General features: G+C 46.9%; 1 protein-coding gene and 1 pseudogene across 1 annotated transcript; both read left to right on the top strand.

The window, feature by feature from the left end:
- The first annotated feature begins 907 nt into the window (after nucleotides 1–907).
- On the top strand, nucleotides 908–7,417 carry LOC118383825 (fibrinogen silencer-binding protein). Its single transcript, XM_052512675.1, has 3 exons — nucleotides 908–2,218; nucleotides 4,361–4,632; nucleotides 4,734–7,417. Exons 1-3 carry the CDS (start codon nucleotides 1,803–1,805, stop codon nucleotides 4,949–4,951), a joined length of 906 nt encoding a protein of 301 aa, XP_052368635.1. The 5' UTR covers nucleotides 908–1,802; the 3' UTR covers nucleotides 4,952–7,417.
- On the top strand, nucleotides 7,151–14,612 carry LOC127927027 (DNA repair and recombination protein RAD54B-like; annotated as a pseudogene).
- Nucleotides 14,613–14,622: the final 10 nt, after the last annotated feature.

Genomic DNA, 14,622 nt, shown 5'->3' with positions numbered 1-14,622 from the left:
TCCAAGGTAACCTGCCTAAATGACTGTAGTCTTGTGGCACTCACATCTGTAATTATGAAGTCCAAGGCTGGTCATGACACACATCAACACCATCATCACAGACACCCTACACCCACTCCAATTCACATACCATCCCAACAGATCCACAGATGATGCAATCTTGCACTTCACACTGCCCTCTTCCACCTGGAGGGGAAATAACTGACAATGCTGTTCATAGACTACAGCTCAGTGTTCAACACCGTAGTCCCCCTCCAAGCTCCTCACCAAGCTAGGGACCCTGGGACTGAAACCTTGGACTGAACCCCTCCCTCTGCAACTTAACCACAAAGCACTACAGAGGTTGGTGCGGCAACCCAGTGCATCACTGGGGCCATGCTCCCTACCATCCAGGACCTCTATATCAGAGGAAGGCCTGAAAAATTGCCAAAGACTCCAGCCACCCTAACCATAGACTGTTTACTCTGCTACTGTCTGGCAAACGGTATTGGAGCGCCAGCTCTCAGACCCACAGGCTCACTTAAAAAGCTGTTAATTTTTGTCAGTCTGATTTAGGCCTTAGCCGATACTCGTTGGTGTATTTTAGTTATGACTACAAATTAAATTATTTTTTATTTGCAAACCCTCACGTGTGCCAGAATATTTTATGCCACTTAACACCTATTTGTGGTTAGAATTTTTCCTTGAAACCAAGATCATGTATATGCTGCTTTAGAAAGGAAATGCAGCAAACTGAAATGGCCTTTCTAAGGTGAGGGACATTTAGTCTATCCATTTAGGACTGGCAGGGATTTATTTGATGCTCTGGCTTGGGCTTCAGGGAAACAAACACACACTGAATGAAGCCTAGCCAACTGTAACAAGCCTATGTTTTAATGACAGCAGGTCCAGCATTATGCAAATGAGCGTGGGTAGTGCAGCGGCAGCGCGAGGCAGATTAGAGCTGTGCCTGGGATCAGTGAGCACACGCGCTCTATCCCCCTCCCTCTCAGAGCAACTAGTGCCTCTGTCTGTCTCTCCTTTCTCCGCATTTCCTCTCTCTTTAGCTTTTCACTAGTTTTCCCCTCATTCTGATGTTCCCGTCGGCGGATGATTCGTGTGTTTCTCTTTGAGAAGCAGCTCTGATTTTCCTTTGTGTAAAAAAATAATAATCGCGCATTCGCACGGACTCGCGCTGCGCGCACACCGCTCCGGTTAAACCAGCGCCGTTTCCTCTTTTCTAGTTAAACGGAAATAAGAATAAAGAAAATGCATCTTTACAATTTCATCGGTATTTCCCCATGTAAGCACACACACTCCCCCCGTATGTTAGTATTTGGTGTATAGCAGGTAGAACGAGCGCTGGTTTGAGGTTTAGAGAGACCGGGCTGTAAGTAGGTCGGGCTGGGTTTAAGCGGCTTTAGCCTGCGTCAGCCTAAGCTGGGAGGAATTCACCCAAAGCCCTCCGCGGTAGGCGGGGGCCTAAACGAGGCTGGCCTAGTTAAGCCTGATTCTTATTGTTGCCCGTGTGTGTTGTGTAACACAGAGCAGAGAAGACCTCGGATGAGAGAGAGTACATGCGTTAGACAGACTGTTTGATTGAGAATCCATGACGGGGGAGAAAGAAGAGGGACAAGGAAGAGAGTGAGTGAGAGTTAAACCAGTATTAGCCTGAGCCTCATCACAACAGAAAGAAAAGGGAGGTAGAGAACCAGACCAAATCTCAAAAGAAGGAGAGGAAAAGAAACAAGATATTGTGTTGAGTTAGTGCTGGTGTCTAGGCCTGGCTCGGTCCAGTCTGGTTCCCTGGGCTATGTTCTAAGATGGCGTCTGGCTCCGTCTACATGTCGTCCAGTATGGTGGGTAAGGCTCGCTCCTCCAACTTCACCCTGTCTGAGAAACTGGACCTGCTGAAGCTGGTCCGCCCACACATTCTCATCCTGGAGGAGCACACCAACAAGCACGCTGTCATCGTGGACAAGAACAAGTGCTGGGACACAGTGTCTGATCAGTACAACGTCCTGGGGGGGGACAGGCCCCCCCGCACTGCCCAGGGCCTACGCACCCTCTACAAGAGGCTGAAGGAGTCGGCCAAACAGGAAGTGATGCAACGGAGACACGCCCAGCCAGAGTACAGAGGAAGTATATCTGAACCAACCAGGAGAGTGATGGAGATGATACCTCACCTTTTCCGTCACGGAGCTATTCACCATGATAAAGACCCAGCGACGATGCACAGGTGAGACACACACACACACACACACACACACACACACACACACACACACACACACACACACACACACACACACACACACAGGCTGCTCTGTACAGCTCAGAGAGGTGAGGGGCTGCTATACTAGTAATTAGAGGGGAGGGTTTGCACTCTACTAGAGAAGGGAGGGGCTGATCTGTAGAGCTCTACTAGTAACTAGAGGGGAGGGGTTTCTCTGTAGAGCTCTACTAGTAATTAGAGGGGAGGGGCTGCTCTACTTGTAACTAGAGGAGAGGGGAGGAGCTGTTCTACTAGAGAGGGGAGGGGATGCTATGTAGAGCTCTACTAGTAACGAGAGGGGAGGGGCTGCTCTGTGGAGCTCTACTAGTAATTATAGGGGAGGGGCTGCTCTGTAGAACTCTATTAGGGAGGGGTTGCTCTGTAGAACTGAACACAGAGCTAACCTCAATCAGTTTACACATGCACACATACACACTCCTCATGCTCACACTCTTGACCTCAGAACAACCTCAATTCGTCAGGGCATGGGCTCTACAAGGTGTTCCACAGGGATTATGGACCATAGTTGTGTCTGGTTGACTGGATGTCTTTGGGTGCTGGACCATTATTGATACACACGGGAAACTGTTGAATGTGAAAAACCCAGCAGCATTGCAGTTCTTGACACGTACAGGTGCACCTGGCACCTACTACCATACCCTGTTTAAAGGTTCTTACATTTTATGTCTTGCCCATTCATCCTCTGAATGGCACACATTCTCAATTGTCTCAAGGCTTAAAATCCCCCTTTAACCTTTCTCCTCCTTTTCATCTACACTGATTTCAGACAGATTTTAAAAATGACATCAATAAGGTATCATAGTTTTCATCTCACCTGGTTAGTCTGTCATGGAAAGAGCATTTGTTCTTAATGTTTTGTATACTCAGTGTATAATTTATTATTATATGATAGTTCCAGTTTAACTAAGACAACAAATAAAATGTGAGTTTACAGCACCTCACACGTCACATTTACAGCACCTCACGTCACATTTACAGCACCTCACACGTCGCGTTTACAGCACCTCACACGTCGCGTTTACAGCACCTCACACGTCGCGTTTACAGCACCTCACACGTCGCGTTTACAGCACCTCACACGTCGCGTTTACAGCACCTCACACGTCACGTTTACAGCACCTCACACGTCACGTTTACAGCACCTCACACGTCGCGTTTACAGCACCTCACACGTCACGTTTACAGCACCTCACACATCGCGTTTACAGCACCTCACACGTCGCGTTTACAGCACCTCACACGTCGCGTTTACAGCACCTCACATGTCGCGTTTACAGCACCTCACACGTCGCGTTTACAGCACCTCACACGTCACGTTTACAGCACCTCACACGTCACGTTTACAGCACCTCACACGTCACGTTTACAGCACCTCACACGTCACGTTTACAGCACCTCACACGTCACGTTTACAGCACCTCACACGTCACGTTTACAGCACCTCACACGTCGCGTTAACAGCACCTCACACGTTTACACCTATCACCCCATTCACTCTGTCCAGTTCAAAATATATTTGAGTTGTGGAGATGAGTCTATCAAACCTGCTTTTCAAGAGGCAGAAAGTCAACAATCTGGTCAATTCACATTTGAAACGTAGGAGAGGTATTAGCCCACAGTAGGAGAATGCATTCTTTAGCAAAGTATGAGATGGTCATGAAAAGGGTTTTAAGAAGAACGTTTTGACCATCCCGAAGACCGGTTGTGTTTCTACACAGCTGGTCTTCTACACCTGCATTTCTTGTTGTTTGGGGTTTTAGGCTGGGTTTCTGTACAGCACTTTGTGACATCGGCTGATGTAAAAGGGCTTTATAAATCCATTTGATTGATTGAATACTCTCAATACCCCCACCTAGTGCCACTTATACATGTATGGCTGTAGTAATAAAGCTGTATTCTATTCCATATTGTCTCTGTAGGGTGATGTATAATGAGACAGTAATAAAGCTGTATTCTATTCCATATTGTCTCTGTAGGGTGATGTATAATGAGACAGTAATAAAGCTGTATTCTACTGTTAATCTGCAGGGTGATGTAGAATGAGACAGTAATAAAGCTGTATTCTATTCCATATTCTCTCTGTAGGGTGATGTATAAGCATGACTCTCCCATGGAGCAACCTGGCAGCAGCTCCTCCCTCCCAGACTACCCATCAAACCCCGTCACCCACCACCTGGACCAGGATGTGGTCAGGCTGGACCAGGATGTGGTCAGGCTGGACCAGGATGTGGTCAGGCTAGACCAGGACGTGGACGTGAAGCCTCCGCCAGACCTGACCATCCTCTCCACCCGTGTGGGGGTGGTGCTAGGAGGAGAGGGGGAGGAGGAGGAAGATGAGGACTTGGGCAGTGTCCATGGTTATGACGGCTCCCTCTCTCCCTGCCCATCCTCTGTCGTCCTGCCCCTCTCCACCTCACCCGTTCCACTGCAACGTGACCTTTACCCTCATGACCACTACCCCGCTGTGACCCTGACAGGCTCCGTCCCCTTCAGCTGGCCAAGGAGGAGCACGAGCAGATCATGACCAATCACAGAAAGATGGGCGTATACCTGGAGGAGAAGAGGGAGGGGCTAAAGAGGAAGCAGGAACTGGAGGAGGAGCTCCTGAGAGCAAAAATCAAAGTAGAGAAACTGAGGGCAGCCAGGCTGAGACATGGACTACCACTGCCCCTATAACTAACACACCCATGGCCTGACTGGACTGAGCATATGGAACTCAGGAGGATGCTCTGAACTGTTTCTATGTCTGTGTTTAGCGTGTGGAAGAGGGGTTTGGCCTGAGAAATCATGTTTGTGTGATGAGCAGTGAGTTTGAAGGAGGATTTAAAGGTCCAATGCAGCCTTCTCAATCTCAAATAATTTCTGGGTAAAAATGAATTACATTACTGTGATTGTTTTCTATTAAAATGCTCAAAAAGAGACAAAAATAGATTTTTTGCAAAGTTAAATTTCTCAAGTAAGAATTTTGCTAGGATTGTCTGCGAGTGGTCTGAGTGGGGAGGGGAAAACTGATAACAAACTATTATTGGCTGAACGGTTTTCAGCTCTCTTTCTTATTGGTCTATTAACACATTTATGGTGATGTCACCAGGCAGGCCAAAACTCCATCCCACCAAAACAGGCTGAAATTTCAGCCAATCTTTTCTAACATCTCTTATGCTAAAAAGGCACTATCATAGTTTTCACCATTTCACAGTATTCCAATCTCATAGTGTGGAAATATACAGGACCAGTCAAAAGTTTGGACACATCTACTAATGGAATTGTACTATTTTCTACATTGTAGAATAGTAGTGAAGACATCAAAACTATGAAAAAACACATATTTAATTTTTTTTCAACAAACACACATTGCACTAAAAAAGTGTTCTTCGACGTGGCCACCCTTTTGTCTTGATGACAGCTTTGCACACTCTTGGCATTATCTCAACCAGCTTCATGAGGAATGCTTTTCTTACAGTCTTGAAGAAGTTCCCACAAATGCTGACTACTTGTTGACTGCTTTTCCTCCACTCTGAAGTCCAACTCATCCCAAACCATCTCAATTGGGTTGAGGTCAGGTGATTGTGGAGGCCAGGTCAGCTGATGCTGCACCATCTCTCTCCTTGGTCAAATAGCCCTTACACAGCCTGGAAGTGTGTTTTAGGTCATTGTCCTGTTGAAATACTAATGATCGTCCCACTAAGCGCAAACCAGATGGGATGGCGTATCGCTGCAGAATGCTGTGGTAACTATGCTGGTTAAGTGTGCCTTGAATTCTAAATTAATCACAGATGGTGCTTTGCTCATGACACTATCACACCTCCTCCTCCATGCTTCACGGTGGAAACCACACATGCGGAGATCATCCATTCACCTACTCTGCGTCTCACAAAGACATGGCGGTTGGAACCAAAAATCTCAAAATTGGACTCATCAGAGCAAAGGACAAATTTCCACCGATCTAATGTCCATTTCCCGTGTTACTTTTTTGGGCAAAGAATCTTCTTATTGGTGTCCTTTAGTAGTGGTTTCTTTGCAGAAATTAGACCATGAAGGCCTGATTCAAGCAGTCTCCTCTGAACAGTTGATATTGAGATGTCTGTTACTTGAACTCTGAAGCATTTATTTGGGCTGCAATTTCTGAGGCTGGTAACTCTAATGAACTTATCATCTGCAGCAGAGGTAACTCTGGGTCTTCATTTCCTGTGGTGGTCCTCATGAGAGCCAGTTTCATCATAGTGCTTGATGGTTTTTGCGACTCCACTTGAAGAAACTTTCAAAGTTCTTAATGTTCCCTATTGACTAATCTTCATGTCTTAAAGTAATGATGGACTGTCGTTTCTCTTTGCTTATTTGAGCTGTTCTTGCCATAATATGGACTTGGTCTTTTACCAAATAGGGCTATCTTCTGTATACCACCTCTACCTTGTCACAACACAACTGATTGGCTCAAACGCAATAAGAAGGAAAGAAATGGTTTAACAAGGCACACCTGTTAATGGAAATGCTTTCCAGGTGACTACCTCATGAAGCTGGTTGAGAGAATGCCAAGTGTGTGCGAACCTGTCAAGGCAAAAGGTGGCTATGTTTTAAGAATCTAAAATATATTTTGATTTAACACTTTGTTTGTTTACTACATGTCTACATTTCATAGTTTGGATGTCTTCGCTATTATTCTACAATCTAGAAAATAGTAAAAATGAAGAAAAACCATTGAATGAGTATTTGTGTCCAAACTTTTGACTGGTACTGTATATAAAACACAGGAAATCTAGTTTTTGACTGCACTGGGCCTTTTGAACAGTGTATTTGCATAAGGAAGTGTGTGTTTTGAGTGAGGATTTAAACAGTGTGTTTGCATGTGGGACAGTGTGTGGTGACTACGGTTGAGTTATGACTCTGGAGCTAAAAACAATACAGATCTCTGCTTTTGTCAGACGAGAGGCGCTACTGTCACTGGTTTCGGGTACTAACGGGTACTATTTTGACTGGTTTCATTTGGTTCAAAACCCTGTGTTGCTTTACCATCCCATTAGGAGGGAAGATGATAGGTGATGAGGAGGGGTTTAGAAGGGGGTGTTGCTGTTACAGTGGTGTGATGTTCAGTGTTTGTTGTTCAGATCTGTGGTTTCAATGTTTTCTATTAAAATAGTTTTTCTAGTTTGGTTTTGTGCTTTATCATCTTCCTCTTCCCTTCTCCAACCTCCCCTTCTCTATCCCTCTCTCTTCCCTTCTCCAACCTCCCCTTCTCTATCCCTCTCTTCCCTTCTCCAACCTCCCCTTCTCTATCCCTCTCTCTTCCCTTCTCCAACCTCCCCTTCTCTATCCCTCTCTTCCCTTCTCCAACCTCCCCTTCTCTATCCCTCTCTTCCCTTCTCCAACCTCCCCTTCTCTATCCCTCTCTCTTCCCTTCTCCAACCTCCCCTTCTCTATCCCTCTCTTCCCTTCTCCAACCTCCCCTTCTCTATCCCTCTCTCTTCCCTTCTCCAACCTCCCCTTCTCTATCCCTCTTCCCTTCTCCAACCTCCCCTTCTCTATCTTCTCCAACCTCCCCTTCTCTATCCCTCTCTCTTCCCTTCTCCAACCTCCCCTTCTCTATCCCTCTCTCTTCCCTTCTCCAACCTCCCCTTCTCTATCCCTCTCTCTTCCCTTCTCCAACCTCCCCTTCTCTATCCCTCTCTCTTCCCCTCTTCTTTAGCCCCTCACCCCCACATATCTCTCCTCACCTTTCCCCTTCGGTCTGGACTCAATATGAAGTCATCTTACTGTAAGCCTGCTACCTGTAAGAGTGAATGTTTAATTCAGACCCTGTCTGCAGGTAACTGTTACACTAGTGAAGAAGTGAGGTAAAGCACAGATGCAGTGATGCTTAACTACAGTGACTATACAGTCCTAATATGGTAATTTTTTTAGAAGAAACTGGATTAAATGTTTCTCTGTAAGGCAAGGGAGACCCTCTAGAGATAAATATAGTGAAATGGCTTGGACAGCCTCTTGCGGCCCAGGGCTGATGTCTCATCCTGGGCATGGCACTGTAGGAAAGTCCCAGGCTGCAAGTAGAGTGGAGGCCTCAGTGAAGTAGCAGCCTCTGCTGGTGAACATGTGAACTGCCACTCAGCAGATCTTGCATAAAACCTTAGTGAATCATAATTTGACATTTGTGTACACACGCAATTCACACTTTCCTAAATTGTATGTTGCTGCTGTCAATAACAGAATTGAAAACAAATGTATTTTAAAAAGCAATTCAAAGCCTTGGTTCAGGGTGTAGTATTTTATTATTAGGAGCCCCATTAGCTACTGCTGAAACAGCAGATACTCATCCTGGTGTCCACACACAACATGAAACATGACATAATACTGAACATTAAAGGACAGAACTACACACATTTAAAATAGGAATTCACGCTTTAATACCTGCTTTAGCTTATGTAAAAGACCAATCAGTATCTTGTACTGAAAAAGAGTTGAGCTCCTTGTCTCCACTGGTGTTTGTTCCAGTATATTTAGAGTTTGCAGGCTGCTGTTTGTGTGAGCAGTAATGTGTGTGTTAATGCACTGATTATTAGTGTTGATGTTTTTTGCGTTTCAGATGTTCCTCACAGAGTCCGGCAGGAGGCTGTAGTCCAGTTGGGGTCGGGGCAGGATCTGGTAGCGGTGCTGGTTCTGACGGGCCGCGGTACTTCAGTGTGATGTGGTGTAAGGCCAGTGGGCGGAAACACAAACGCTGGCAGGGAGACGCTGTCCTGGTGACACGAGGGCGCACCGCCACGCTTAAAGACATGGAGGGCAAGGACATCGGCAAGGGTGAGTGTGTGAACATGTTAGGTTTCCCCAAACACAGATTAAACATAGTCCTTGACTAAAAATCATGCTCAATGGACATTTCTGATTTGAAAGTGGTTTTAGTCCAGAACTTGGGCTACTCTGTGGCCAGGAGAGCGGCCTTGAGAGGGTTATTTTCCAAGTGCATCGGAGAGTGATTCAGATTGTGTGTGTAGGTAGTGGCTATAAGGTATCAGAGCTGGCATCGCTGGGTGAAGGAGAGACCTTGATGATAGGAGCTAAACAGGTGGAGGTGATGGGACTCATATCAGAGCTGGACTACAATAAGGGCCGCTGTTTCCTTGACGTCCATGTGGAGAAGGAGGAGCCTAAGATATCAGCTCCTCCCCCCTCACAACGCCCAGCTTCCAAACCCTTCTGCCATCCGACGCTATTGGGCGGAGAGACTGATAGGGGAGTGGCCAAGCCTCAGGAGGAGGGGCCCTGTAAACCACGCCATGACCCTCTAGCACCAGGTAAATACACAGACATACAGTACACTCTCTCTCATCACACACACACATGAAGTTACACATTCTCACACACTTCAAACACACCATACTTATCATCCCTCTAATGGTGTGTGTAGGAGCCATTGTTATGCCCCGGCCCTCAACCAATCACCAGTGGGCGTATAACAAGGCAGGCCTCCCACTGGTGGACGTGGTGGTTGACCCCTACTTGACCGCTCACCTCCAACCCCACCAGCGAGACGGCCTGCTGTTCCTCTACGAGTGTGTCATGGGGATGAGGTAATAGGAGATGTGTGTCTGTTCATGATGAATCCTGATCACTCCAAAGTGTATGTTGTGTTCCACAAGGCTCTGTACTGGGGCTGCTATTTATTTACTTTGATGAATTATGTGTGTGTGTGTGTGGGTGTGTGTGTGTCAGGGCTACATGTAGGTACGGTGCTATCCTGGCAGATGAGATGGGTCTGGGTAAGACCCTCCAGAGCGTGGCTTTGACATGGACGCTGCTAAAGCAGGGCCCATACGGCGGGAAGCCGGTTGCTAAGCTTGTGCTGGTGGTTGCCCCTGGCAGCCTGGTGCAGAACTGGGGGGCGGAGTTTAAGAAGTGGCTTGGCCGTTAGAGGATCAACGTCTACACTGTTAACCAGGTAGGGGTGTGTTTGATCAGCGTCTACACTGTTAACCAGGTAGGGGTGTGTTTGATCAGCGTCTACACTGTTAACCAGGTAGGGGTGTGTTTGGTCAGCGTCTACACTGTTAACCAGGTAGGGGTGTGTTTGATCAGCATCTACACTGTTAACCAGGTAGGGGTGTGTTTGATCAGCATCTACACTGTTAACCAGGTAGGGGTGTGTTTGATCAGCGTCTACACTGTTAACCAGGTAGGGGTGTGTTTGGTCAGCGTCTACACTGTTAACCAGGTAGGGGTGTGTTTGATCAGCGTCTACACTGTTAACCAGGTAGGGGTGTGTTTGGTCAGCGTCTACACTGTTAACCAGGTAGGGGTGTGTTTGGTCAGCGTCTACACTGTTAACCAGGTAGGGGTGTGTTTGATCAGCGTCTACACTGTTAACCAGGTAGGGGTGTGTTTGGTCAGCGTCTACACTGTTAACCAGGTAGGGGTGTGTTTGGTCAGCGTCTACACTGTTAACCAGGTAGGGGTGTGTTTGATCAGCATCTACACTGTTAACCAGGTAGGGGTGTGTTTGATCAGCGTCTACACTGTTAACCAGGTAGGGGTGTGTTTGATCAGCGTCTACACTGTTAACCAGGTAGGGGTGTGTTTGGTCAGCGTCTACACTGTTAACCAGGTAGGGGTGTGTTTGGTCAGCGTCTACACTGTTAACCAGGTAGGGGTGTGTTTGGAGGAGGAGGAAGAGGTAGGGGTGTGTTTGATCAGCTGTTTACACTGTCTAACCAGGTGAGGGGTGTGTTTGATCAGCGTGTGTGTTAACCAGGTAGGGGTGTGTTTGGTCAGTGTGTGTGTGTTAACCAGGTAGGGGTTTGTTTGGTCATTCTACCAACCAGGTAGGGGGAGTGTTTGGTCAGCGTCTACACTGTTAACCAGGTAGGGGTGTGTTTGATCAGCGTCTACACTGTTAACCAGGAAGGGGTGTGTTTGGTCAGCAGTCTACACTGTTAACCAGGTAGGGGTACCACTGTTTGAACTCAGCATCTAAACTGTTAACCAGGTAGGGGTGTGTTTGATCAGCGCATGGGACATTAACCAGGTTGGGGTGTGTTTGTGTCAGGTACACTGTTAACCTGGTAGGGGTGTGTTTGTGATGAGGAGGAAGAGGGGCAGTGTGTTTCCTCTGCCCTCAGTGGTTTCAGCTCTATATGGTGATGTTATTCTGACAGTGTGTGTGTGTGTGTGTTTTATTGACCTTTTGTGTTTCTGTAGTCTTTTCTCATCTGTTGTGTTTGCTGTGCTGTAGGTACTCCTGTCCAGAATGACCTGCAGAGTTCTATTCCATCATATTAGTGATCAGCTATGAGATGCCTTCGGGAAGTGGTGAGTTGGTTCACAGCAGCTTATCTAACAGGGGTGGGAAGTACCACTGTTACAACACTGTTGAATTACACCCAACTCCTAAATGACACAGATTAGCCCATCTGGACTGATACATTACCCATCTACATGTCTCTGTCTCTATACCTCTACACTGGATCTCTCTCTTGTGATGAGGGTCACAACAGCCCTCCTGACTGAGAACAGTCTGCATCAAGACATCTCTGTCTCTATACCTCTACACTATCTCTCTATTGTACGCTCACAACAGCCCTCCTGCACTGAGGTACTGTCTGCATTTCTCTATCTCTTCTCTATCTATTGTGTTTGCTGTGCTGTAGGTACTCCTGTCCAGAATGACCTGCCCTCCTGCACTGAGATACTGTCTGCATCTCTATCTCTGTCTCTATACCTCTACACTATCTCTCTATTGTACGCTCACAACAGCCCTCCTGCACTGAGATACTGTCTGCATCTCTATCTCTGTCTCTATACCTCTACACTATCTCTCTATTGTACGCTCACAACAGCCCTCCTGCACTGAGGTACTGTCTGCATCTCTATCTCTGTCTCTATACCTCTACGCTATCTCTCTATTGTACGCTCACAACAGCCCATCTGCACTGAGGTACTGTCTGCATCTCTATCTCTGTCTCTATACCTCTACACTATCTCTCTATTGTACGCTCACAACAGCCCTCCTGCACTGAGATACTGTCTGCATCTCTATCTCTGTCTCTATACCTCTACACTATCTCTCTATTGTACGCTCACAACAGCCCTCCTGCACTGAGGTACTGTGTGCATCTCTATCTCTGTCTCTATACCTCTACACTATCTCTCTATTGTATGCTCACAACAGCCCTCCTGCACTGAGATACTGTCTGCATCTCTATCTCTGTCTCTATACCTCTACACTATCTCTCTATTGTACGCTCACAACAGCCCTCCTGCACTGAGGTACTGTCCCCATCTCTTTCTCTCCCTTCATTCCTTCTCTATATCTCTCCCTGTAGGAGGAGAGCGTTTTGGGGGAGGAGCGAGCAGCTGAGCTCTCTCGTCTGACTGGTCTGTTTATTCTGAGGCGGACCCAAGAGATCATCAACCGCTACCTGCCACCTCGTCTTGATTGGACAGTGTTCTGTAGCCCCTCCCCCTTGCAGCGGGAGCTGTACCAGGCTCTCCTCTCGCACCGTGTCATCCGAGCCTGTCTACAGGGGTTGACACAGACTCACACACACCTCGCCTGCATCACCGCCCTGAAAAAGCTCTGCAACCACCCAGGACTGCTCTACTCCACTGTACAGGTATGACACACAAAGACACGATGATGATGACAACAATGATGATGATGATAATTGTATGTGTGTTCCAGGAGCGTTCTGATGGCAGCTCAGCAGAGGGTTCTCTGTATGAAGGGCTAAGAGGTGTCTTTCCAGAGTCTTACTCTTCTGGGGGCTTCAGTGCAGCTGACTCAGGGAAACTACTGGTCCTGTCTGACCTACTGACCACTATTCACCACCTCAGCCCTACTGACAGGTAGGTGTGTGTGTCTGTGTGTGCGTGTTAGTATGAAGTGTGTCCAGGGATCCAGGCACACTGGCATTGGTTTGTTGACACCATAGGGATCCTATTAAATAACTAGATGGGCTGTCATAAACCCTCAAAGTTCCAGAATGGAGTGAAAATGGCAGCCATATTGGCCAGGGAGAAATCCAAACCTGTCTAATTGGAATTAATGACCATAGAGGCAGGATCCAGATGTTTCTTATAGAGGAAAATAAAAGCAAAGCATGTGATATCAGAAATTGTGTAATAGAATTATTGTCAACCTAAAATATTGTCATATAATTATAAATACAATGTATATGGTTTTTATACACATTTTCTGTATAAATAGCCTAATATATGTGAACAGACCATAAATGTCAACATTTTAGTTTTCTTGGAAAGCTGTGAGTTATATGATACAATGTCAGTACTTGTTGCATTTGCAACTTGTCTCAGTCCGATCGTCAACTGATGTCAGCCAGTGTCTGGCTGTGGATTGACTGTGTTGTTTCAATGGAATGTTGGAAGTTAATTAGAAACATTTATAGAAGGAATCATTCCTCTAAAACTGTCTGGCTTAAAATGCATTACTTTGTATAATATCTTATCACAGCACAATATCTTATCACAGAACTCCCTGACCAACATGGCTGATCTTTAGACCATCATAAGAAGGTTCATGTCCAGTCTAGTATTCTAATTCTATGGTTGACCCACTCATACTCTGGCACATAACCGTGAGATGATCTTGACCATCTTGATCCTGTGTGTGTGAATATGTGTGTGTGTACAGGGTGGTGTTGGTGTCCAACTACACTTAGACGTTAGACCTGATCCAGGACCTGTGTGTCCACCTGGGCTACACCTACTGTCACCTGGACGGCAACACCCCCACCATCCAGAGGCAGCGATTGGTGGACAACTTCAACAGCCCTCACTCCGCCCACTTCCTCTTCCTCCTGAGTTCTAAAGCCGGAGGGGTGGGGCTTAACCTGATCGGCGCCTCCCACCTGGTCCTATAAAACATCGACTGGAACCCTGCCAACGATATACAGGTACACACACACTCACTCACCAGCAGTAGTGTATGTTTCGTTCACATCTGAAACACACATTTACATGTTGCTGGTCAGTCAGTACCTGCTATGCTCTTGGAGGAGTGAGGATGAGGAAGAAGCCTTCCTCCTGATGTGATAGTTTGGCTGAGGTGTGTGTGTCTGTCCCCCTCCAGGCAATGTCACGAGTGTGGAGAGACGGACAGAAGAAGACTGTTCACATCTACCGCCTGCTCACTGCAGGTACCATAGAGGAGCGTATCTTCCAGAGGCAGGTGTCCAAACAGGGGCTTTCTGGGACAGTGGTGGACTTGGGGAAAGGGGCGGAGCACACCAGCTTCTCCTCCAATGAGCTGCGAGATCTCTTCAGCCTGACGGACACACCATGTCTCACTCACGACCTGCTACACTGCAGCTGCAGTATGGACGGATCAGCCCGGGTAATATATA

The sequence above is a fragment of the Oncorhynchus keta genome, unplaced genomic scaffold, assembly GCF_023373465.1.
Source record: "Oncorhynchus keta strain PuntledgeMale-10-30-2019 unplaced genomic scaffold, Oket_V2 Un_contig_9055_pilon_pilon, whole genome shotgun sequence".
Classification (NCBI taxonomy): domain Eukaryota; kingdom Metazoa; phylum Chordata; class Actinopteri; order Salmoniformes; family Salmonidae; genus Oncorhynchus; species Oncorhynchus keta.
Note: the sequence above shows the minus strand (reverse complement) of the source record. Positions and strands in the feature narration are given on the sequence as shown.

Excerpts from the sequence above, each read along its gene's own strand:
- LOC118383825 (XM_052512675.1), top strand. The coding sequence starts at position 1,803 with ATGGCGTCTGGCTCCGTCTACATGTCGTCCAGTATGGTGGGTAAGGCT. Across the intron at positions 2,219-4,360 it reads GACCCAGCGACGATGCACAG|GGTGATGTATAAGCATGACT; the intron begins GTGAGACACACA and ends TTCTCTCTGTAG. Across the intron at positions 4,633-4,733 it reads GGACTTGGGCAGTGTCCATG|CCCGCTGTGACCCTGACAGG; the intron begins GTTATGACGGCT and ends CATGACCACTAC.